This window comes from Aplysia californica, unplaced genomic scaffold (assembly GCF_000002075.1).
Source record: "Aplysia californica isolate F4 #8 unplaced genomic scaffold, AplCal3.0 scaffold00026, whole genome shotgun sequence".
Classification (NCBI taxonomy): domain Eukaryota; kingdom Metazoa; phylum Mollusca; class Gastropoda; order Aplysiida; family Aplysiidae; genus Aplysia; species Aplysia californica.
The window spans coordinates 583,786-610,509 of record NW_004797296.1 but is presented as its reverse complement, the minus strand read 5'-3'; the positions used below and the strand labels follow the sequence as shown (position 1 = coordinate 610,509).

The window sequence follows — 26,724 nt, the reverse complement described above, 5'->3', positions numbered from 1 at the left end:
TATTGTGTTTCAAGTGCTGTAAACTCTTGCTAAAACTAAACCTCTCTGTCTGTCTGTCTGTCTGTCTGTCTGTCTGTCTGTCTGTCTGTCTGTCTGTCTGTCTGTCTGTCTGTCTGACTCTCTCCTTCCCTCCCTCTCTCCCTCTCACTTTCCCTCTTCCTCTCCCCCCTATCTCTCCCTCCTTTGGTACCCCATGAACCATGAACCCTCTCTAACCCTATGTCTCCCTCCTTACAGCGCCACCACTTGGCCCAGAGCATGTGCATACTCAACACAGAAGGAAGCAACCTGTTTGAGAACCTCTCCAGCAAGGTAAGCTGATGTAATATGTATCACAATGCTGTGGAATCAGACGCCTATTTTTGGGCATATGGAATTCGTATTATCTTAAATGGTGCTTATTTGTCTTGCTTTCGATGAAAAAGTACCCATCTATCTTCAATAGAAGTCGAGATATTTTGGATTGAAGGAGGTTGAGGTCACCTGGTTTCAGGGGTAAAATTAGAGAGAAAATGGTCGTCAAGGTTTGATGACTTTGTTTTTCAGTAAAAGCCATGCAGCCGTGTGTTTTTAAATGGACATAAAGGTGTTTACCAAAAAATAAAAATTCCTTAAAAATTGCCAAACAGGAAGAAAAATGCCGGGATTTTTTCTTTCAATTTCATTATTTTGAGGAGCGCCTGATTTCACCGCAATGCCTCACATATACTCCGTCATACTTCGTCACTTTACAAAATGGCATATGGTAGTCTTACATTAAGTAGTCGAAATAATCATGATGAAGTGAGGGGGAAAATCTCTAAAAGAGTTCATTACAATATTTGTAGTAGGTGGGTTTTTTTCATGTGTGTGTTTTTAATTTAGAGGTGCTGATTTTTCTTTTACTCTTTAAACCCCGTCGGACGCTGGGAGCATCCAGCTGTAAAAACACTGTTCCCCAACGGACGCTGGGAGCATCCGATACTAGTGACAACTGTTTTGTTTTATTTAATGCTAGTTTTTTCTTGTTTTGCGGAAGATACTAGTGACAGCTGTTTTGTTTTATTTAATGCTAGTTTTTTCTTGTTTTGCGGAAGATACTAGTGAGAACTGTTTTGTTTTATTTAATGCTAGTTTTTTCTTGTTTTGCGGAAGATACTAGTGAGAACTGTTTTGTTTTATTTAATGCTGGTTTTTTCTTGTTTTGCGGAAGATACTAGTGAGAACTGTTTTGTTTTATTTAATGCTAGTTTTTTCTTGTTTTGCGGAAGGTACTAGTGAGAACTGTTTTGTTTTATTTAATGCTAGTTTTTTCTTGTTTTGCGGAAGGTACTAGTGAGAACTGTTTTGTTTTATTTAATGCTAGTTTTTTCTTGTTTTGCGGAAGATACTAGTGAGAGCTGTTTTGTTTTATTTAATGCTAGTTTTTTCTTGTTTTGCGGAAGATACTAGTGAGAGCTGTTTTGTTTTATTTAATGCTAGTTTTTTCTTGTTTTGCGGAACTATTCCTGTTTTAAATTTTTAGTAATGACTAATCCTTTTTTTCTGCCATTTAGATGTTGGAGGCAAGCTTTTGGGGTTATAATGAGATGTAGTGCGCCAGGTTTAGGTGATTGTAGAAAAACTCCAGGAAATGGTGGAAAAAACTCAAGGTTTAAAGAATAAATGTCCTTGCACAGAAGTTGCAAGTCACTAAATCCTTATTTCTTCTGTTTCGCATAAGAAGTATTCTCCCCTGCAGGTGCACTGGTCCAGGTCAGACATTGACATACAAACTGGTGTTGTTATTTTTCCGGAGTAATAATAATTAATAATAATTGCATTTATATAGCGCATATCCATGCTCAAGAGCATGCTCTATGCGCTTTACAACTATTGTTACCTTGCAGACCCTCTGAGAACATTCAGAAACATTCTCGGCTTCTGCGGAAGCATACAGATTTCATACGCTCAAACACTATCAAACTGACACGATCGTTCAGTGTCTATAGCCAGGTACCCATTTCCACCTGGGTTAAGTGAGGAAAATTTGTGCAAAGTACCAGACATTGACAGACAAACTGTTGTTATTTTATTCTAGGAGTACCAGACAGTGCTGGACCTGATGCGTGACATTATCCTGGCCACAGACCTGGCTCATCATCTACGCTCTGTCAAAGAACAGGAAGATTTGGCAGACAGTGAGTACACACACACATACACACACACACACACACACACACACACACACACACACACACACACACACACATGCACGCACGCATATCGCAACCCCAGTGCTTTCTTGTCGTATCTCCATTTTTTTAAATCAGTGAAAATGTGACTTCTTCTGAAGCTCACTTTTTTTAATGAACTGTTTTCACCCTTATTAAAAATGGAGATACAACAAGAAAACACTGAGGTCGCGATATTGTACAGATGGGCACAGGCCGTGTGTGTGTGTTTATGTCTCCCTCAAGTATCTTCATTAAGCATTCTTGTGTGTTTAGATGAGATATGTGAGTTTGTGTCAGCCCTCAGACGCCCTTCGTTGTCCATCATTCAGTGGGTTCCTATGTCTTTGAGAGAGCTCTTCATTATCTCTTTCAGTGTGTACATAAAATGTTTGTGTTTGTATCTGGCTATTGGTGTCCTCCATTGTGCGTCATTCAGTGTGTTCTTTTTATGTCTTTGATTGTTAACTTAACTTTACATCTCTGAGTATGTGTTCTTCATTATGTTTTCCTGTGCATGCATAAAATATTTGCGTGTTTTTGTGTTTCTTGCCACAGTTGTCCTTCATTATGCGTTGCAGTGTGTGTAAACGAGATGTTTGTGTGTTTGTTTTCCCTCAGGTGGGAACTACAACAAGGCAAGTATCCCCAACCGCCAGAGCTTGCTGTGCTTGCTCATGACGGCCTGCGACCTCTCGGACCAGACCAAGAACTGGCACAACACCAAGCACATAGCTGTAAGTGCTGCTGCTTATTCCCCCAGTAAACCCCTAAATGTATGTGGGTGGTCGACAGGTGCTCTGGTGTGGTTTACTCCTTCTTTCCTACAAAACATCTGTCATCTTTTATCTCCTCTCCTCCTTTTCTTTGTATATTCTTCCCTAATCACCCATAATCTTTGGCTCTTGTATGACCTATTGTGTTGCAAGTGCCGTAAAAATCGGGACTAAAATTAAACTGAACCCATGAAAGTCGTTTTATTAGGACATGTAAAATGATATATGTAACATAACTGAAGTTTTGGAATTGTTTGTATTAAATGCCTATAGTGGCTGTACTTTTTGAAGCACATTTCATGAAAACGAATCTTGTAGGAAGAAATGTTGGTTTTTCTATCCTTTAAGAACTGTAAACATTTTGATGATGTTTTGTCATTTCACATTTACTCAAATTTTCAAATACTGATGAGTCTTGATGAAGTTTTGATTTACAGCGAGTTAATGTGAGTATTTTAAGCCCATCCATTGTGATATAAAGAGTACAAGTTCACGGAGTAGTTTATCTTTTCTATTGTTTATGTTTTTCAATACACTACAGTGCAGATACCTGTTACTTGCTGTGCCTTATGAGTGCACATACTTTTTTAACACCCCTCATGTGTGCCATGGTACAGCAAACTGCTTGTATATTATCCGTTCTCACCATTTGACATTTCATGAGGAAATAAGAATTTTTACGCAACAGATTACTTTGAAGAGAATTTTTGCCACTAAGTTCGCATGACAAATCTCAAACTTTTTTTTTCAAGAAAGTGAACCGTAAATAAAGAAATGTGACAATGTACGGTCTGCCATCTACAAATTTAAATCTATCATAGCTGTATGTTGACTATAGCTAACACATCATGTGCATAAGGATGTACTTATCTGATAGCGTTCTTTTTATTAGGATTGAGCAAAAGAAAAAAGTAAAGACTTATCACAGCCGGCAGCCGTATAATGTAACTTGAATTCCATCTGCGGGTGGTTGGTGGGTGCTCTGGTCTGGATTGCTCCTTCTTATCCCTATCAGAGACCTGTCTTCCTTTTTAAAAAAATCTCTCCTCCTTCTCTAGGAAGGACTTCTAATCTTCAGCACTCATACGACCTGATTCTGTTGCAAGTGTAGTAAAACTCTCACCAAAAAAAATGTGGGTGGTTGGCGGGGGCTCAGGTGTGGTTTGCTCCTTCTTTCCTATCAAACGTCCATCGTCCTTATCTCTCCTCCTTGTATTTTTGTGTATGTTTCTCTCTTGTAACACATAATCTGTTCTTCGGCACTTATATGACCTGATTGTGTTGCAAGTGCTGTAAAACTCTTACTAAAACTAAACTTACTAAAAAACCCAATTCTGCCCTTGCACAGTCCCTGGTGTACCAGGAGTTTTTCTCACAAGGCGACCTGGAGAAGGCGCTGGGCAAGAACCCGCTGGAGATGATGGACCGGGAGCGAGCCTGCATACCAGAGCTGCAGATCTCATTCCTGGACAACATCGCAGCGCCCGTCTACAAGTAGGTTTTGTTTTGTTCTGGGTTTTTTGGCTGTTGTTGTTGTCGTCTTCGAGTAGGTTTTGTCTTTTTTTGTTTTCGTCTGCAAGTGTGTTTTGTCTTCCTTTTTTTTAAAAAATCGTTGTCATCTACAAATATATTTTGTCTTTTTTGTCTTTTTTTTTTTGTAGCCGTTGTTGTTGTCTGCAAGTGTGTTTTGTTGGAGGGGGGGTTGTTGTAGTTGTCTACAAGTATGTTTAGTTTTGGGGTTTTTTGTTGCTGCCGTCATCTACAACTATGTTTTGTCTTCTTCTGTTCTTGTTGCTATAGATTAGGAGGACTGGTTGGTTGGGGGGGTGCTATGGTATGGTTTGCTCCTTCTTTTCTATCAAACATCTATCGTCCTTATCCTTCCATCTTTCTTTGTGTTTTTTAACTCTGTTGTAACACCTCTAATCTACGGGACTTAATTGACCTTATACTAATTGTGTTGCAAGTGTTGTAAAACTTTTATTAAAACATAAAACAAACAATCAGGACAACTGATTGCTCTGGAAGGAAATGAGTACTATAATTGTCAAAGTATGCTCCAGAAGAAAAAGATAAGGTAATAGAACTTGAGATAGGAATGCTGGATGGGTGGAAGCTCTGGTGGAATATGTGACCTTCATCTTTGATCTTGAAAGAGTGCAGAGGTGGGAGACGATTTTTAAGTACAGAAGGAGAGGAAAGAGATTACGTCTATGAGAAGCAGGAAGAGGGGGGGAAAGTGCCATAAAACCCTTACTGAAACTAAACTAAACTGATCAAACAATAAAACAATACACAATACTTACACAATAATGATCCTTCAAGTGCAGATTTACTTCATGTTACTTAAACTGAGATTCTTTGTTTGTTTGTTTTTGTTAGTGTTTTTCCGCACTCGCAACTGTAAAAGGTCATATGAGATCACAGGACACATTAAACATTTTAAAACTCAAATTCTACCCCCCCCCACCCCTCCTTAGGATTTTGGTAAAGTTTTTCCCGGAGGCAGAGGTGGTGGCCCGCAATGTAGAGGAGAACCGCAAGCACTGGGTCCACATTGGGCAGCTGCTCAAGCTGCGGCACGGCAACTCCACGCAGGCCATGAGTGTGGAGCAGATCATCTCCATAGAGGATGAGGAAGAGACCACCACCACCACCACGCCCCAGGCCGAGGAGAACAACCAGGTCAACGGACGATGATTTTGAGCTTGACAGACCGCTGTCATCTGTTTGTGATGGTCATGATGTTGAGTGATGAGCGTGTGGAGAGAAAGTGATGAAAATGTCAGGGAGTCTCTCAGAGCAAGGGTCAACTCGCTGGAAATTGCCATTACTAATTCTTATTTGTGTTTTTTTTATGTTTTTGTTTTTTTGATTAGTGGCTTCGAATGTCTCCCATGGAGAGTCATTGCCATGATACAGGCTGCTTTTTTGAGGTTATGAAGGGTTCCGAGCAGTTTTTTTTAGGTGGGTTACATCACTGTTGCCTTGCCAGTCTCCTGTAAATTTTCCTGAACTGCTAAAATGGCAGACACATGTCCAGTTATCTGAGAACACAAAGAGCTTTGGTTTTTTTGCATGTTTTTGCATGAAGAAATATCCAGACTGACAATAAAAAAGATGAATGGGCAAAAAATTTTAAAGAATGATGCGAAGTTTTCTTGTGGCGGCTATTTTTAATTCATGTGTAGTTTTCAGCGAGCTGTGTCTTGTTTTGAGTGGCTATGAAATGCTATGGCTTTGACCAAGCTGTGTCTGAATGAGAGCTCAGGATAGCAACTGATGAGGCTCACTTGTGTATAGATGGAGCTGTCGTGATACTGGAGATTTGTCCTGGTCAAGGGGGAAAAAAATGTACCGGCGAATGGTATATGCTGAACGAGTTGATGTGTAATAGCTGGTACGGATTGCAAAACTTTTGAAGTATGAAATTGTATACACTTTTTAGCCTTTTAAACTATTTTTCAAGAATGCGATGTGTGAGAGTGTGTTGTAAGGTGGCTGATTATGTACTGATGTTCTGACGAATAAGCTTCACAACCTTTTGCTTGGGTCATATGTCTGCTGCTCTTTGGGCCGGGGTAAGAAACACAGGCTACATCATGTCACTGGTGTTCACGCCGCTAAGTAGTAACTTTATAATCACCCATGTTGAAACAGATGCAGTTCTGATCAGCGACGATCATAGACAAAAAAAATTACTGAGTGCTGTGTTGCAAGTTGCGTCTCTGACTAAATGCTTTAGGAATAGTGAATGTGACAAAGAAAATCACATTTGGATGTTTTGGGATGAAAATTTGACTTGTTTAACTCTGAGCTCAGAGGGAGAGTAATTGATGTGCAAACCAAATTTGCTTTAGACGTGATATATGAAGGAAGATATTCTCTTGACTGATCCTGTGATTTAGCAAAACCTGTTAGGTATAATCTTAAACCACTTAGTGATGGCTCTTTTCTTATTGCGAGTAATTTTGTTTTGAAAATGAATTTAATCTTGTTTTGCTTGAAATTATCAAACCTTCCACAATTATGACAGCACTTTGTATTTAATACATTTTTTGTCTATAATTAATTTATGAAACACATTGCCATTTGATAAAGTCATTACTCTTCCAATTTGTTATGTTTGAAACCTTCAATTGTTCATTTTTGTTACAAATTTATTGCTTTGTATTATTAAAAAAAGTAACAATGTGAATTGACAGAATCTGTAAATAGTTGTGGGTTTTTTCGTGTTAACTGTTTGAGTTCCCACCCCCCATTCCATAGCGTTTTTAAGATCATTGAAACTGTTTGCAGGTTTCTCCCTCGTTGGCACAAGTAGTCATTGAGAATACGCACTAACATATTTTCTTATCAGATATTGTCAAGTTTGAAGAGGTTTTTTTCTTCAGTGTTCAGAAATCATCTTGCTTCTTGTTTTTTGTTGTTTTTACATTCAGTCTTTTCAAATGCTCTCAAGAGAGTTGTGCATAAATACTGTTGTGTTGCTGATTTGATTACAGATCCGTCTTGTCCGTTGTAGAGTGTCCAGGCAGTTTAAAGATTTCTTAGACTTACCATCTCCTGCCAGTTGTTGACCTATAACAACATTTTTCTGGAGTCTTTGGGTCCCTGTAAGTGTAAGAGCTTTGCACGCTGCTTCTCTGATGGGACTTCGTAACTGACGATTCTAATTTGACTCAGTAATTTATATGTTCAATTCAAGAACTGTTACGCAAAATCTGTGGACACCAGAATTTGAGAAATTGTTTGCTGCCATTGCAAACATCTGAGCATTCGTTTCTTATTCTTTAGGTATCGTTGGTTCAATGCAAAAAGGGTTTGCAGCAGTTTTTGCACTTAACCAATGATGTTTGTGAGAAAGGAATTTTTAGTCTTCTGTAGGAATGACTGGCTGAAGTCTTTCAGGAAATTTATCTTTTAAGGACTGTTTCTTTCAATTGTTCTAAACAACAGGAAGCCTCATTCTGATCAGTGCAAGTCAAATATAACATTTTGATAAATAAGTAATTATATGATAGTATATATATATTTGCAAAGTAAAGGTATTTGGTTGACAAAACTGTTTGAAAGTTTTTTTAAATATTTAATTGTGTGTCCTACTACATTGGCTGACTGTATTTGAGTGGGATGGAAGGAATGATGTCTGTCACAAGGCATGGCATCCGGAGGTTTCTTTCATATGTCTTTGACTTCAGTTGTCAGCTTCAGCATATTTTGATCTCATTTTTATGATTGACGGTTTGAGAGAGAAATGTCATTTCTTGTAGTTTGTAGATAGTTTTTACAGTATAATATTGTGTAGATGAATACTCAACAAAATCTCATGAAGAATTGTTTTATTGTGATAAGTTGTGTTGCAAGGACAATGTATGCGCTATGGCAAGCATATCACTTGTGTATTCAGAGACCATTGTTAGATAGTCATATTTCTACATGCGACATGGATGATCCGAAAATAGTGTGAATGTGAAATTATTTTCTATCTCTCGTGTGAAACATGAGTGAGTCTGTTTCTTCCCTGTTTGTAAAGACAAAAGAATTTGGGAGCTGTTCCCATCTTAATAAATGGGGAAAATGTGAGATGTTTTAGTAGTGGATGGCCACTATGGAAAAATGATTTAAGTCACATTTTCAGGTAATGGTAAAATCAAATTTTTAAGTTCAAAACGCTCTGGTTTGTTCGTTTTTATTCTAAACACTTTTTTTTTAATGTCTTAGACTCAGGACTGAGCCCATTGTTCATTAAGACAGTTTTTTTGTAATAGTAAACCATGAAAGTAGTGCATGTGTTTTGTAACTTTTACCATTTGTCCATTGTGGTCCTCAGTGTTAGTGTACATGTGCATGGTAAATCCCTGGTTTGCGGGCTGGATTTTATCGAAATAACCACATGGCAATTATTGCTCTGGGGGTTTGGTTCCCACTATGTGAGCCTCTGTAATGAGAAACTAGAAACAGAAGGGTCAACTAAGCTTTCCTGTGGGCTGGTTTGGACACTTGAGGAGATGTGATGATGTGGAGAAAGACCTCGTTGGAAATTTTATCAGTCACACATTCAGTTTAAGAGGAATTTTTTAGAGTAAAACATGAAAGTCACATATGTTTGTACTAAAGCAACTATACAATAGCTTTGAGTTTGTGACTCGGAACATTTTTTCATTTGGTTTTCGGATGAGTCTGGAAAATGTTATGCACGTTTGTGTGATGATCAGGCTAATGTTGTCTATTGTTGGATAAAGTCAACAAAAGATGCTGGACTTTGTCCCTGGTTTCTGTTTCACTGAAGAGAAAAAGAAATAATTTAAATAGGATTCTTTGCAAATCGTCAAACAGGAATACTCTTACTTTTTTTTTAAGAATTACCTGTTTGATCTGACTCAAGATCACTTTTGTTAAAATGCGGAGACACAGGAGAGTTGCAATACTTTTTATACTATTGTGATAGTTATGTAGTTGGCTTCACCAACGAAAACAATCAAGTTCTTATTCAGTTCATGTTGTCTCGCGTGTGTCATGAAATCCAGCTCAATCAATGATTATTATCTGCAAATGGAACATCCACATTTGTGTACCTTGGCCGATTTTTTAAATTTTTTTTGGTTGTCCCGTGAGGGAAGAGAAATGCTGTAACATATTCTTTTTATGATGCTTCTCGTCCGCTCTCGCCAGTCTTGCAAAGACCGCTGTCCTATAGGCCTGTGATATGTGATATTTACTACTGGAGCGTGCTCGTATGTAAGTGTGTGTGTGTGTGCACGCACAGGTTTGAGTGTGTACTATTATTATCGTTGTACTGGGTCTGTGGAGGTTTTGCACAACCTTTTCTGGATGAGAGAGCAGAGTGATTTCTTTGTATTGACTTGTGACTTCTGCTAGTTTCTATTTCTTAGACATTTTTCCTCCCTTTCCCCTCTATGCCCCCCCCCCTCTCTCTCTCTCTCTCTCTCTCTCTCTCTCTCTCTCTCTCTCTCTCTCTCTCTCTCTATCCCCCCCCCCTCCAGTAGATGCTGTATGTGCCATTCAGTGATGCCCAGGCAAGTTGGGACACAAGAAAATCTTGCAAGCTCAATGAATCATGATGTCATATTCATACATAATTTTGCTCACACCATGGAAACTTTGTATAACTTTGCTTACACTATGAAAAGTAAAAGCCACAACCATTTAGACCAGTGTCAAAGGTCAAAACCAGGTTAAAACTTTATGAACGAGAAGTATACGAAGACATTATGAAAGTAACTGAATATTTTTATTTCTCTGTGCTGATGCTCAAACTTTTGCAAGTCTGAAACGGAAGTTTGAGTAGAAGGGAGGGGGTTCTTTTACTACTTTTAGTTTTTTGGTCACAGAAGAGACTAAAATTACAGATTAGATGGTTGTATATATATCTATATACATATATATATATATATATATTTGACAATGACACCAAGCTATACTTTTTTTTTCCCTTTTAGCAGAGGCTGTTACCACATGAGACAAGACTCGGCTGAGTTTTGAACCACTCACCTGTATTTTTAGAAGCTTGTTATAAAAGTTTTAAATGTTACCAAAGATGATCTTTTTAATTGTAAATTTAGGGAATTGAGTTTGTTGATTATGCAGAATGTCAATTTCAAATTATATCTTGGGTTTATTTTTATCCATTGACCACTGAGCAGGGTTATAGATATGTTAAGCCGTCAACTTTTCGCCGACTTTCTTCGTGTAACGTGCCGATATTTTTCTCTATTGCTTTCCATTGCAAAGAACATTTGCTCTTTCTGCTGGGAAAATTTTTTTCCCTTGCCATTAAAGTATGTTGCCACTACAGAAACAAGTTGCTAGTGCTTCTTTGAAAGTTGTGGTTTCATTTAACTCATGTTCCGAAGATATTGATACTTGTGTATGACAGTTTTAAGGTGAGAGTTCAAAGGGCAATGTCGTAGTTCAAAAAGGCAATGTCATAGTTTGAGGATGATATTCAAAGGGGCAATTGGTTGACTGTTCAAAGGGAGAACATGATAGTTTTAAGGGGCAATGTTTAAATTGTTAATGTCAATGTCTCGACAGCTGTTAAAAGGTAACATCAATTCTAAACAATGTATGTCCTATTTTATGACATAGTATAGACATAATAATAATAGACACACTTCTGCAATATTTATGTCTTTTATACTGCACCTTTCAATTAGGGTTGTTGTTGTTTTTTTCCAGTAAGAAAGTATACCAGATTGATCACGACTGTCTTATTTGTTTAGCTGAAGTCTCAAATAGGTCTCATCCTGTGTTGTGACAAATTTGTTGTGAGAACACTTTGTCGTCCTCGTGGTGGATACAGTGAGGCGTTGGTAGCATCATCTGATCAACAGAGGCTCCTCACTTTTTTCCCCAGTTTCAAGCCATGATGCTTTTTTGTATATACATCAAATTTAGCATGTCATAAACTTCTTGACTAAACAGTTATTTGACTTACGTGGCTGAGAATGGCAGTACATTTCCTTTGTGAATTTGAGTTTCTCTGACCTGTCTTTTGTTGTTTTGGTGTCTTAGGCATACTGAGGCTTTGCTTATCCTCACGTGCTTCAAGGTCCATCAACAAATGTGTACAAATTTTACTTCTTCTACTTCAGTCTGCCAAGTTCTTCTTTGGGAGTTGTGTAAAGTTTTGAGCAAAAGGTCTCCTCCAATGCCAAGAAAACTATTGGTTTGAGATTTTACGTCTTTCTATTCAGCAGGTCCTATAATATGGAAGCTAATAAAAGTTATGTATTGTAAAAGAAGAACAAGAAACCAAAGAAGGGGTATTGACTCAATACATTATATTTTTAACAGCACCTTGGACAAAAAAAATATGCGTGACATGTTTTTCACCTGCTTTGCCTATTTTTCATCAGGAAATGTTTTATTGTGTTTTTATTCAGGCATTCCGTCAAGTTTTCACTGCCAATCTTGTTCTCATAATACGTTTGAAAGAATGATATAGTCAGTGGAAGCAAAAGGCTTGTCGGTCTCAATATAGTTATGTTCTTTATTTCTCTGTGGAATTCCCCTCAGAGATAATGGGTTTGTTCATAATTCTGTTCATACCTTTGAATGAGCTCTGAACTTTCAGCCTTTTTTTCCTTTCTTGTATTCTTGTGCCCTCTTTTGTTAGTGTTGAATTTCTCTGTTATTTCAGTCTCCAGTTTGAAAAAAATCCATTTCAATTCAGTTCGACCTGCTCAGTATTTCTTCCCTTATTTAATGTGACTTTCTGTTTACATACTGAAACCTCAATTTGCATTTATTTTGTTATACATATTCAAGTACAAGCTATGTTTTATTACCTTGTATAGTGCATTAGAGTATTTATATATCTGATGTTGAGCTGTGTATATTTCAGTTCAAAGTTCTCCTCACCAAATATTATTAGTTTTGCGTAAATTCTTCTGTTGTATATTACTATTATTATTACCAGATGATTTGTTTTATGAACCTTTTAGTTTGTTCATTCGACTGTAAATTTCCTAACAATGACGATCTGGACTTCCTGCTGTGAGTGTTTAGTGGGTGAGAATAGTGAGATGTGAGCATGTAGTTTGTCTCTATGCAGATTATACAGTTGAATCTGAACGTTGTGCAAATTGTTAAACCACAGGGCTGTTGCAGCAGTACTGGCCCCTATAACACCGCACCTCCAGATGGTGGTTGTGTTGTGGTGACAGAACTGACTTATTATAATCTTTTGTGGATTTCAGGAAGCTTTCCTTGTGGGACAGCTTCACACCCCCCACTCCTCCTCTCCCCAACCTGCCACAGCCCATCCCCTTCTCCAAAACTTATACAAGGACATATTGTCAATAAGCCCGGTCTGTGTGAAGAAAAATAGGAGTATAAATTGTGGGCCCCCTCTTTTTATCTTTTTTACCTCTTGATATCCACCATCTTTCAGTCTCCACTTTAAAAGAAAAGTTGTCCTGGTATGAGCCGCATTTATTGAAATTTATTCTCTCTATTTTAGTACAGCGGAGGACTTTTAAGAAGCTCATTGTAAATAGCCGAGAGAGTATTTGTGCAACACTTACTGAAATCTTAGTTTTCTTTATCATCTTAAATTCACAAAAACAACAGGGCATAATTTCACAACCTATTGTACCAAAAGCATTGGCATGGAATTTGTTACCACAAAAAAATCAAAGTGTTTCAGAAAATAAGGTCTATTTATTAAAAAAAGATGTGAACAAGACAATTACGTAAAAATCTCCTCTTCTTGTACTACCACAGTGTTAGATTTGCACTTGAGCAGCGTGCTTTAAAAGTGTAGATACTGGTCTATGTTTACCCCACCCTCCCCCAGTTTGTAATTCTCTGAACGTTTAGAAAACCATTGCGGTTCTTTTGAATACCATTGCAGTTATACTAAATACCATAACGGTTATACTATTTTAGAAAACCTTTGTAGTTCTACTGTCTAGAAAACCATCGCAGTTCAACTGTTCTTCTAATTACGATACCATTTCGGTTCCACTATTTAGAACTCCATTGTGATTTTACCATTTTCAGTAGAAAGTACAAACTGCCTTTTTTTAAAACATTTTTGTTTCTGTTGTGAAGCTTTTTAAAGCCAATATTGTTTATGAGAAAGCTACTTTCCTGCTCTTGTTCTTACAGATCCATGTTCAGCATACTTTTCCCATGTGTGTTCTGCCACTTGATAGCTAGTAGCTGATGCACAACAGTAGATTCTATAACATGCAGTGTGTGTGTGTTCATGTCCAATGTTTTAAGCAGCACACAAATCTTGACGGAGAAGCTTTCTAGCGTACGATAAATTGATTGGCCAGGCGTAGACCTTGAAAGTCATATTTCCAGCTGTGTATATATATATATATATATATATATACGTTTAACACACCCAACCACTTCCTTGCCCACACTCACCTTTTAGTTGTTTTTTTTCCCCCAATTTTTTTTTCTTTTAAATTCTCTGGTCTTTGCGATGCTAAACAATTTTTTACCATAGTGTTTTGAGATCTGTGTTTTACTAATTTTAAGATATTTTCATTCATGTTCATAAGAGTTTAATCGCATTTCTTTCATATGATCATATTATAATTATATCATGAAATTGTTTACTTTTGACAATTTGTTTAGTTGTCTTTGTTCCATTGTTATGTTTGTTTTGTTTATAAATTCAGTTTCATTAATTAAACTTTTCATTCTTAAAGATGGCAACAGACATTTCTTTGGTTTCTATTTTCTGTTGAATGCCCAAACAGTACATTTTCATCAAGTTTATCGCAAAAAAGTGTACCCCCCCCCCCCCCCCCCCCCCCCAGATATTTTCGAATTTTGATTACCCGGTATATCCTTGGATATTGGAAAGGCGCTTTTTACTTTTTACTTGTTTTAGGAATGGGGGGGGGGGGGGGGGGGGGTCCAGGTGGAAATGTACTTTTACCAATGTACTCCTCTGTTGCCAGGCTGTTGTTGATGGTAAGTCAACACCATAATAGCTATTTCTGGCAAGAAATAGATGAAGATAATAGCAACATTGAAAAGAAACCGACGTCTGCGGTGTATTAGTTACACTCTTGGCAACTCAAAAGACACAAGTTCAATTCTTGCATTGGGTAAATCATGTCAATGACAGTTTGAGTTAAGAGAAGTACATAGACACAATAATTGTCACTAAGTAAGTGCTAGGAAAAAGTAAGAAACAAGACTGAAACAACGGCGGGAAAGAAAAGAGTAGGATCTGCCAGTGGCGCCCCTCCAACCACCTGCTCGATAAAAGTGCGGAAAATAGAAATCAATACATAAAAAGAAGCATGAGGTACAAACCATACTGGATCACCTTCCACTATCCTGCACGTATTCATCAAAGAAGCAATGTCAGACACAGCGAGTACTGAAGGTGAAACACACTTTATTGATGAGCGAGGCGAGGGTAGATAATTTGTAATATATATGTACAAGTGTATTATGTTATGGGATGTGAAGACTTGGAACAGCTGTGTGGGTGAACGACCTCGAGGTGAAGAAGCCGGCGCTATTTACAGTAACGGTCAGCCTTCATCTTCTCCCTCCTGTCCAGCAAGGTCTCATGGAAATCTCCTTCTTTCTTGGCCTTCTTCAGCTGAGTTTTGTCCACTTCACTCACGCGCAGTCTTCGGTCTTGGAAACTTTGGAACTTTTTCCTAGGAAACAAACAGATATTTGATATCAGATCAGTAATTTCTCTGTAAGTATACATGTAGATTTAGACTTTTATTTTTTGTTAATAGTAGAGGGTTTTACGGCGCTCGCAACAGAATAAGGTTATATGAGCGCCAAGGGGTGGGTGTCAACAGAGAAGTGTTTACAGAGAATCAGACTTCTGCTCACCTTTCTAGCTTCAACAGCACAAGGTCTGCTTCGACTATCAAGGCACCCCAAAATAGCAGGTCACAAGAGAGTGACAAACATACAAAAGAAGTAGAGGAAAATGACAATAGTAAGGATCAGGAAAGAAAAAGCAGCAGTTTCCTGTTGTAGATCAGTCACAGTTCCCTGTTGTAGATCAGGCACAGTTATGAGCGTGACATGAGCCCATTGACAATTCTACTATGCTTGAAAGAGAAATGTCCCCCCTTTGGAATGGCCTAAAGACACTTCAGTCAGTGGTACTGCCCCGGGGGGGTGTAGATTTAGATCCTTTCTCATCACTTCTACTTCTACCAGGCAAGTTACATGGTTAGTGAGGCATTTGGATAAAGCATGAGAGACGTGGACTTCAATCCAAACAACGACAATTGTGAACCCAAGCTGGTTAGAAAATTTCTGTTGGGGCTCAACGTCATTACCTATCAGAAATGAGTGTAAATTCTGAGATCCTGCCCCGATTCTGTCCTTAACCCTATCCGTACGCCTTGGGGTTATTTTGTACCCCCGGTGTTGTATTCTTCACATTTTAGAATACTTATAGTACGAAGATCTTTTTGAAACTTTCAGAATTTAAAAAAAAATCTTTTTGACAGACTGCAATGCAAAAGCGTACAGATTGGATTAACCTAGCATCTGCGTTTGTCATGGCCGTGATTATTGGTATTTTTTGGTCCGCGAATCGCGGCAGCGATTTTTGCATTTTTTAACCAAAAAAAAAAACAACTGCCGGGGAATAAAAGAGAAAAAAAAAGCCAGGGAAAAAAAGAAACTGAACCTCTTTACTTTTAGAAAGAAAGATTATTTTCACTCCCTCTTCACTTCGTCTCTTTGTCACTTAGTTGACTCCACGTTGACTTGTTATTTTCATGTAAGATCTTTTATTTTTCCCCTCTTTGTTGGGTTTAATTTGTTGGAGTGTTAATTTTTTTGTCATTGTTCAGATGTGTTGTTTAAAAAATATATACATACTTGTGTTCATATAGCGAAAAGTAATTTAGTTTGATGCTCTCTCTCTCTCTCTCTCTCTCCCTCTCTAATGTCTTATGTTAGAGCGTGTCTCCACCAAAACCGAATATTGACATTGGCAGGCCCCTTGAGTGTTTCCATAATTTACATGTAATATTCTGTACTTTTTCTTGAATTACACACGCTTAGGGTTAAAACGGACAATCTTCGGATAGGTGGACACACGCCCTTATTTGCTAATTTTTGTGGTTGTTTATGTACTGCTCTTTGTGAAACCTTTATTTTTCACGTTTTTACACTCTGTGTGGTTACAAATGATATTCTGGATGCTTAAAACAGAGCACAAGAAATTCTGGTGCTTTAGATTAATTAAGTTACCTCTATCAACATATTGCTATATGTCGTCACAGAGAGTTGAAAGCTGGAAAATTAATGGCAACTTTTATGACAACTTTTGGCATTTTTTGTGTTAACTTTTGGCAACTTTTGGACCAAAAAATGGCAACAAAACGCGATGCTAAATTAAAGAGTAAATTTCATCTTTGGAAAGTGGTGGCACAGAGTTCCCCACGTCGTATGGATACAATAGTAAAACACGAAGTATGGAAAGGGTTAAATGAGAGTACTTTTTTTTCAGTGATGCCAAAATTCTGGATAAATCTGGATTCCTGAACTGTCCAGATTTTGCTCTCCTCAAGCGGATTGTTAAGAAGTTGTTGACATTATAACATTACAACAATCTAGATACGAGATATATAGGACAAAATGATCCATAAATTTTGAGACCCCAAGTACGCTTTCCCACAGGATCTGAAAAGTTTTTTTGTTTATTTTAATAATCAGTTAACGCCTGTTTAGTATCACCACAGTTCAACCGGTGATGACAACATTACTCTGGTTACTCATTGTGAAGCTTAGTTTAGTCTTCAGTTTTAATAAACTTTTCACGGTACTTGCAATACGATTAGGTCATACTCATATAAGTGCAAAAGATTAGAGGTGTTACAAGAGAGTAACAAACACAAAAAAGAAGGAGAGGTAAGGACAATATGGGCTTGATAGGAACGAAGGAGCAAACCACACCAGAGCACCCGCCAACCACCCATTACCGAGAAGCTATCCATTAGACATGTGCCTCTGCCACACACAGGTAGCCACCATATCGTCTACCTTTAGAGGATGGCATCAGCAGAGCTATCAATCATATGTAGTACAGTGGAACTCGGATTCAACGAGGTCGCCGGGCCTGACCTAAAATCTCGTTGAATCCGAGTGTTCGTTTATATATAAAGCAAACACGAGGTTTTGTATAGAGATTATTACAGGCACTGAGCTAGATCTCTAGAAATGTATAAAGAGAAGTCACAAGTAGTGCCTAAAATGCCTGCATATTATGAGCTGTGTAAAAAAAAAAACCGATTCGTTCAAATGCACACGCCTGTGTCATCTTGATTGCTTACCAAAAAGTTGTGTTGCTGTAGCCTAGCATACAGCAACTTTTGATTCCATAGACCAGCCCACAATTAATTCATTACGTAGATCTACGTCAAGACTAGCTTAACATTGTAATAATGATCAGTTGCCAAGGGGAAAAAAGACTGACGCGTTTGTATCTGCGACGTTCAACGCCCGGACCGCTAGTGCCCCCCACCCTCCCCGACAGGCACACACAGCCACACGTGTGCAGGCCACCCATCCTACCCCAACACACACCATAGTAGGCCTAGACACAAGCGCCTGCCAACAACGCATGTGTTGGTATGATAAAGGCTGCTGATTGGTAGTATGTAATCGGTTAAGTAAATATACAAGTAAGGGTTCACGATGCAGGCGCAAAGGGCGGTTTCCGGGAATAGATAAGTTCGTTCTGGGAGAAAAATGAGTGAAGCCACGTCTGCGGGGGCTGTTCACCCTGGAAGCGACCTCATTAAATCCGAGCTCGCAGATTTAAGTGCTCGTTAAATCCGGGTTATTTTTATTGATTTTAAAGAAGAAAAAAAACGGGGAATCTATCTCATCTCGTTGAATCCGAGTTCCACTTCAATCATTTCATTTTTTCTTTTAATTGCAGTTTCTTACTCTGTGGTATGGTTGACTATGCTTGGGAAATATTTTGTCCAACTTCAAACCCCAAATGTTGAAAAAAGCAGGAAAAGATATATAATGTCGGTATGATTCTTTAACGAATGAAAGTTTTCTTCTCTCTCCTGAAAAATGTTGCTTTCTGGGCTTGGTACAGTTGAACAACTTGCAAAACAAAACTTACCAAGAATAACCTAGATGATAACACTCTGATTCTTAACTAACACACAGATCAGCGTCAGTGGTATAATGATAAAACTTTTCATCGCTGCTCACAAGGGTTTCGGTTCTTGCGATTTGAGAGTGAGGAAGTCTTGTTCGTCAAGTGTATCAGTTTTTCTGCAGGATACTTGTGTCCAGCACAGCCTGGGAATGCCCTGACAGACAGAACCCATGCAGCCTGCTTCCTAAATTATCTCAGTTGTGACTACAGGGGCGTTTACCTCTGAAACCAGGCAACTCCTACCTCATTCAACTGCAAATATCTCCATTTCTATTCAAGAAAGATGACTAGGCCTATTTTTTTCAACAAAAGCAAGACAAATGAACAAGGCTTACGATGATACCAATAACTCCACATGCCCAAAAATTGACGAGCACCTGATTCCAACACGTCGTAAAACATTTGCACTCAACTTACACATAGTTAATCTCTGAGGACTTGAGTGATCCCCGCTCCTCCTTGGGAATATCCTCTAGTGGGTCTCTCTCCGTGTTAGCGTTGGATCGGAGGCGCACCATCTCCCCGCGGCCGGCCGTGCGACTGACACACTCGATGTCCCCTTCATCATCACAGGACACAAAGCAGTTGTTGCAACCGTTCAGGGCCACTTTTCCCTGGAGATTCATAATGTGCGGGAATTTGTTAACAACATCCAATCATAACACATAACATGAGTCAAGGCTGCGTCTTTTTTTTTTTCAGACAAAATTTTCTGTCAGGTGCATACAAGCTGGAGCTCCCACTATACTAGTTTTGCATACCATTCAGATCAGGGTTTGCTCACCACACAAAGTACCTATTGGACAGGCAAACACCACTCGCAGCCAGAGAGAACAGTAAACGTAAAACAATTGAGAATGCCAACCCCCCCCCGCCCAAATTTTCCCCCAAGACACCATAATCATCTACCCTTGGACAATATGAACCACGGTAAAAGTAAAGTGTGGTTTTATCTCAGATCCTATCTCCTATTTTCATGAACATGTGTGATTGTCACTTTCAATTTTTTTTCCAACATCGTGAAAATTTGAAAACGATCCAAGCCTTTTTTGTAGGGATATACAAATAGTACTGTTGTACCCCAATTTCCTTCAGCGTCTTGTTTCCTGGTAGGCAGGGGACAAAGGTTTTGTGCTGTGTGCTGTGTGCTCTGTATAGGGGAACATGTTCACCCAAAGGTAATGATATAAAACAATGATCTCAAAGCTACTCACGTCTTGGAACACTGGTTCAAACTGTTCCCGTGGTCCCATGGCCTCAGAGCGACCCACAACTTTCCCATCGGACTCAACACTCAGGTATTTCCCATAGCCACTCTTAAAGGCCACTTTCGTCTCACTGACTTTGATCAAGGTGAAAATTTCCGCGGGATCCGGGCCATCACCTGATTTAAAAAATTTTACAAACCAAAAGTTAGTCTTATACTAAAAAGGATGGTGACATCACTTAGTAGAATAATAAAACAACTAAATTAAAAAACATACAAGTTGTAAGGGTCAGACTGTTTTGTTATTTTTAAACCCCAAAAATAATAAACCTCAGTGCTACTCCACTTACCAGTCAACAGCAATTTTTCTTCTACTTGATGGCCTATCTATCACTGGACCAGTCTGAAAATTTTTCCCACGACGGTCTACTAGTCTACTACAACAACACTGACCCTAACCCTGGTTCAAACCCTAACCAATTGATACAGCACAGATAGACCTTAGTCAGTCAGGTAGATCATCACGTGGACTGGCACCTAAAAGTCAGTAGCTAAATACATATAGCGAAAATTGTTGAAATATTGTGTTCTTAATCTAAGACTAAGCTATCTCGTACTGTACTAGCAAAAGTGTTCACATTTAATCTCCGTGAGAAATAAATGTAAGTAAAATAATCAGTAAGTGGGAATCAGTGGAAGCATCTGGGCCCCTCGAATGCCCAAAGTACAATACGTAAATTAAGCTCTAGAAGGTAGCATAAAAGAAAGTTGAACTGAATCTGAATACATGGCATCTGCATTCTGTCTGTGGCACGCATGCTGAGAACCACCAACAGGAAAAGTCTGTTCACAAATGACAAACTTGACTTTTGTAGAAGAATCTACAGTCTAGTACTCACACAACGAATATGCACATTGCGAAACATGCATATATAGCAAAAAGATATTCAGGTCCATAATTGTTTTCTTATAGCCTATATGTATCTTTTAAACATGTAGGCCTACATAGCCAAATTCGGACATACCGAAAAAATTTCCGTTTTACGCCCCTTTCGCTATATGATTGATAGACAGTTATACCTTCATCTCGTGGGGTCCCGACTGCAATCCCTCCATTGTCAAGAGCTGTTATGTAGCAGTTGTCACCGACCTCTATTGCGACATTTGATGGTATTTCTGAGAACTTCTTCACCTCCCACCAACCTCCTGTAGAAAAGAAACAAAAATTTTGAGGTACAAAGATAACCTGTCAGAGAATCTTCATCAATCTCTGTTACTGCAAAAGAAGAATTATAAAGAAGAATAGAAATATACACATTCCAAAGAACACTTAATAAAAAAAGACATTTATAAAATTGGATTCTGGTGATGACAAATCATACTGCCTCAAAGTTGCCTCAACCAAACCTCACATTGTAGGCTACTGAAACTGACAATATATTTTTTTAATTTTTTTTTTTTGGGGGGGGGGGGGGGGGGGGGGGGGGTCAAATGTTGAGTTGAAAAAGAACACACACAAAAAATTCCAACAAACTTTGCACCATACAAAAGGAGCAATGCTTAGAGAAAAGATCAAAAGTAGCAATTTTAGAAACTCACTTCAACTATTTCCAACATCCACTACAATGCTTTATAATCACACTGCTAGGAAAAGAAAAAGTTAAAAATTTGTTCACAAAAGCCATGCCCAACTGTAGATTTATAAGTCTAAGCTAGATAGAAATTTTTACTGATATACACTCATAGCAGCTGTCTCAAAATAAAAAAACTATCTATTCTATGTAAGTGAGAATATCCAAAATCTTCTTACCATGCTTTTGAATGTCTAACTTGTGATCCGACTTTTGCTCCACAGGTTCTCCATCATGCTTCCTCTTGTGACTCTTGTGCTTTTTTGACCTTTTATGAAAAGGGGATGAAAACATTTCATTTGATTTCAAAGCCTCAGGCACACACATAATGAATAATTATCTATGATCATAAACCTTAAAAACCAAATCTTGTTATATATAAATCTTAGTGTGGACAAGACCTGAATCAATGAGCAGACTTCATGTAATATAATTTAGTTTACACAAAATCATGAACCGAAACACATAAAATTTTATAAAATAGATGTGCGTGTGGGTGTTGGCGACCAAGCTGCAGCAAAGGAACTACAGTGCAGTCTCTCTCTATAATGACAAAGTCGGGACCAGAAAAAAATGTCGATATGTAGAGGAAGTCTTTTATTACTAATGATATATATAAAGAAAAAATCGGGACCCGGGCACCATGTTGCTATGCAGAGGATGTCGCTATATCGAAGGTCGTTATAGAGAAGCTGCACTGAATGACAATGTAACCTCCCGCCTCCAGCATGCTTTGCTGACAGTTTGAAGTTACTGTATGAGACAAGACAAGGGAGGAATACAGAGATTCCAGATTAGGGTTTTCAAAACGGCCTTTGGATGAGGAATGATTTATTAACTTAACTCTCTTCTCTAATGATTCAGTAAATGTTTATTTCACTCCTGCATGCAGATGCAATGCTTTAGAAAAATAAATATTTAATAGTAGGGCAAATCATTGTTTTTCATGAGAATTTAAAACCCAATTGCAAAACATCTAATTTTGGGAGAATGCTCCTCTGAAATACCCTCAGATTTTTTTAAAGATGGGAAATATTACATTTTCCCCCCAGTTTCAATAGAAGGCCTAGTGTAATATTGAACATTAGAATACAAATATATATCTCAAAACCTAATGATTAGTTAAAGAATAACATTGAAATCTGTGTTAAAAAATAATAAAAATGAACATGAGAAAAGTGCTAGGCCTACATAATAATACAATGGTGTCCGCTCAACAGCAACCCAGATAAGAGCAACCTGTGCCTAATATCAAACTCACTTATTTTTCAACCAACAACCATTGAACAGCCTGACGATTTTGGGGTATTGAATTGTTATCCATAAAAAGATTGTGAAAGCAATCATAATTTTTTTAATGCAACAAGAAAAGAAAAACGCTCTCAGAGAAAAAGAAAACTGCATCTAATTTGTCCAAACAGTTTTTATTTTATTAATATAAACATATTATTTAAAATGGCAATGTCTGGGAGTAACACAATTTTTTTAGAAAACTGTCCAGCATAATATAATAAGCAGCACCAGATGTCCAATATTATTTCTATGCATGTGTGACAGAACGTTTTCAGAGTAACTCAGAAACCACATTCAAGAAGTGAATTTTAACTTAATAATATAATAAAAGTATGTTGAGCTTGGTGCCTAAGCATGAAATTGAAACCCAGTAGGAGTAGGCCTACATGATACATTTTGTAAACAGTGCGACAGTGCATCCTGTTGCTGTAGTTCTGTCTGAAGTCTACACTGAGATACTCTGTCCTTTTCTCACCTTTGTATTGTTACACCTGAAACTAATCATATTTCAACTTAAGGCTGCTACTATTCTCACAACTAAAACTACTAAATTTGTATGTCACTTGGACCAGACTTGGAAGAAAAAGAAAGCTATTCGGATTCCTACTTTCACTTTCATCCAACTCCGAACTCCAGCTGTTCATCGACTGAACTAAAAAAAAGTTGAACTACAGCCCTATCCATAGATCTAGCAGCTTCTGTGGGACATTGTGGAAGCTTTAGCCTTTTAACTCACTATCAGACCCTTGAAACACATCAAACATGTTTATTTTTATGTCTCTGAGAGGCGATCTCCACTCTAAAAACAGCTGCGAATTTGTTTCCGCTCACAGAGCTTTTACCGCATTTTGACTTAGTTCGTCACAGTTCAAAAAGTATTAGTATTACACATAATTTTACCAAATTTTAAAAGAAACGAAACAATAGGGTTAACTGTTGGCTCACCACTTCCTGTAGCTTGTACAAAAAAAGCAAGAGATATTGATTGCCAAAGCGCATCCCGTAAATACATGGGATTCGACCAATCGGCCACCGGCGCATCCCGTAAATACAAGAATACGCTATTTAAGTGAGTTACGTTTTTGAGACAGAAATTATCTATACAAACTCCTTTAACAGCAACCTGAAAGCAGTCTATAAATTGTCTCAAAAATGTTTTGACGATTAAAATAAAAACTACATGCCATGCAACACTAGCTTTATCAGTGTACATGCATCATTCCTTTCTAGTGTGTGTGGAGAACTCACAACACTTCGAACCCAAAAAATACACTACACCAATATACAGGAGCTCAGTTAACACCTTCTTGCCAAGATAGAACCACCTCCCTTTGTCTGTGCATCACTTCACTTGAAAGGACATGTAAGCACACCACAATGACAACACTGCCTTTATTTATATATGGTCTCATTTTCCACATGGAAGTGGCTATTCTCATCCGGGGTGAGAATAGAAAAACGATCTACCTCTCACCCCGGGTGAGACTTGCCAGCGTAGGCTATTCTCACCCGGTGCGAAACAAGACCTGCTTTTCCTCATTTTGGAATACTGTCTATCGGTGTGGATGATCAAATTGATAAAAGCCAAGAAAAAATTACGTTATAGCACAAAAGTAAGCTAATTTGATCGTCTTCAAAGATGCTATGGCTATTTCACTGTTCGAATCGAGCCGAACCACACGGGTCGCCATTTTGTTTTGCCCGGAAGTTCTCGCAAGATCTACTCCTCCCCTCTCTCTCTGTCTCTTTCTGAATACTGTCTATCGGTGTGGACGATCAAATTGACCAAAACAAAGTTTAAAAAATGATGTTAAAACACAAAAGTAAATTAATTTGGTTGTCTACAAAGATGCTACGGCTATTTAACTTTTCGAATCGAGCAGAACTACGCGGGTCGCCATTTTGTTTTGACCGGAAGTTCTCACGCTACTCCTCTCTCTGTCTCTTTCTCTCTCTCCACTGCCCACATACAAAATTGTACGCTTTTAGTAGGCTACTAATGGAACGTTTGTTCACAGCACAGAATTCTACAATTTTTCTGTTATCACAGTGTAGAATTCTGTGGTTTAGGGTGAACGCAAAATTTGTTGGCCTAGATCTAGGCTATAACAGTGAACGCGCACCGGGTGAGAATAGCCAAAAGACTAGCCTGCACTATTCTCATCCCGGGTGAGAATAGAGGTGGCCTTTCCACATAGATCTGACAACATCTCCATATCTTAAGATTAACGAAGTAGGACCTTTTAACGTGTGCAAACGTGCATATGTGTGTGAGTGTACGAGAGTGTGTGTGTGTGTGTGTGTGTTGTGAGGAGAGGGAAGGGTGCAGGTTGTAACCCTTTTGATACAAAGAGTCAAGACCACCGAACCTGAGCATGAGTATATGAGACCTCAGGGCTCAGTGAAAGTAAAATAATAACAATGATTTTAAATAGTGAAATCATCCATGAATATAGATTCTAGATCTAAAAATCTAGATCTAGATTCTGTATAGATCTACCATGCCATAACATATCTAACGTACATTACATTATGATTTATAGGCTATAAGATATGATTTCAATTTGAAACAATCAGAAGTCAGAATCAATCTGATCAGATTCTGAACCATCATACTTTTTCAGCTTGAGTCCTTTCAATTTCAGCTTTCCACCTTTAACAGCAGCATAGTCAGCCATTGTAAATAAAGTTTAAGTATGGTTATTATCCTAAAATAATGACCACAGTTTAGATCTAATTGAAAATGATCACAGAATGTTCGTTCTACAAACGTTACACACACAACGTTGTCGTGTTGAGCAAAGCGGTGTGTTATTATTTTGCACGGATCGATTATAATGTCTGCTTCCGTCTGTATTTGCCAATTGGTCCAAAGCAAATTTACTCGTTTAGTAAAAAAGAATAAGTCAAATGAAATAAATATGAGTTGTAAATCAATCAAAAGTAGTATTTCATTACTTTTTAATCCTTTCCTTTAAAATATCACGCAACTATGTGATGGCCTGGAAAGGTATGATCAGTATGTTAATACTCAGTCTTTGGCGAATAACATATCGAAAATATGGCCAACTTATTCAGCTGACTGCTTCAATGAACCTTTGTGGAGAGTATTTTTGTAGGTTTGTCTAGTGTCTGCTAGGTTAGCCGACCCTGGGCTGAGAGGGAGACAAGAGATTTCATGACGGATCGTCTGTGTGTAGACTTTCTTCAACTCTTTGCAGTCACTGAGAAAGGTAAAGAAGTTCTTATGTTCCTGACATTTTTCAGCCCCACCTAGAAAAGAGTTTTGATATCCAGATTAGGATAGATCTAGACTAGATTCTAGATCTAGATCTAGATCTAGATTCTAGTATGTTAACCTACCAGGGTCGAGACACGACAAGAAACCAGCAGTTGGGACAGTTGGGTTGTTTCTGTAGTTGCCTTATTTTGAGAGGGGGGGGGGGGGTTCTTTCTATATAATCATTGTTTGGTAGAGGGTTTTATAACTGAGCTTTGATCTAGATGCCTAATCATTTGTTATGAGTGAAATCGAACGGAGAAATAAATAGTTTTCCTATAAGATCGCGACACTGTTGTGGAGCACTGTCTCTTTTTACGATCGTATGATTGAGGAGTGTGAGACTTCGTTAGCTGGTGGCTTTCATTTAGCGGCCGTAGGAACTAGATCTAGTAGATCTAGAGCCCTTTTGTTGAAACACAATCCGTGCATAGTTGAACTAGATCTAGGCCTAGGTGCCTTGGAACCAAAGAGAATACCATAATATGTGTGAATAGACAATAGCCTCACCTACCTATATTTTTGCTTCTACATTGTTTCATACATGCACTCTATCAAACTCATTTTTACCTTTATGTTTGTAATTGAATCCTTCCAAATATGTACATATAATATACTCTGACCCTTTTATGAACTTGTTGGATATGCAATGGGATGAGATCAGGTTGTTTGTTTTCTGGG

General features: G+C 38.2%; 3 protein-coding genes across 5 annotated transcripts in view; 2 read left to right on the top strand and 1 right to left on the bottom strand.

The window, feature by feature from the left end:
* LOC101850530 (cGMP-dependent 3',5'-cyclic phosphodiesterase) overlaps positions 1-9,262 on the top strand; it is a gene marked incomplete in the record, with an annotated part of 165,720 nt that extends 156,458 nt beyond the window's left edge. Inside the window, 5 exon segments of the mRNA XM_035973122.1 lie at positions 238-312; positions 2,060-2,159; positions 2,814-2,929; positions 4,317-4,462; positions 5,449-9,262. Of these exon segments, the coding sequence (XP_035829015.1) occupies positions 238-312; positions 2,060-2,159; positions 2,814-2,929; positions 4,317-4,462; positions 5,449-5,668 (657 nt within the window).
* A 5,582-nt stretch (positions 9,263-14,844) lies between these two features.
* LOC101849898 (protein FRG1) lies at positions 14,845-25,603 on the bottom strand. The gene is made up of 6 exons (XM_005091129.2): positions 25,380-25,603; positions 21,650-21,738; positions 20,920-21,045; positions 19,847-20,016; positions 19,050-19,246; positions 14,845-15,135 (listed from the first exon to the last, which is right to left on the bottom strand). Exons 1-6 carry the CDS (start codon positions 25,439-25,441, stop codon positions 14,988-14,990), a joined length of 792 nt encoding a protein of 263 aa, XP_005091186.1. The 5' UTR covers positions 25,442-25,603; the 3' UTR covers positions 14,845-14,987.
* A 220-nt stretch (positions 25,604-25,823) lies between these two features.
* Positions 25,824-26,724, top strand: part of LOC101850302 (BTB/POZ domain-containing protein 17) — a 100,031-nt gene continuing 99,130 nt past the window's right edge. For 2 of the 3 annotated variants that reach the window (XM_013089641.2, XM_013089632.2), the window contains exon 1: positions 25,826-25,996. The gene's annotated coding sequence lies outside the window, so the exon portion shown is untranslated. Of the gene's footprint in view, positions 25,997-26,724 lie in introns of all 3 variants that reach the window. The other variant, XM_035973100.1, reaches the window with a different exon arrangement.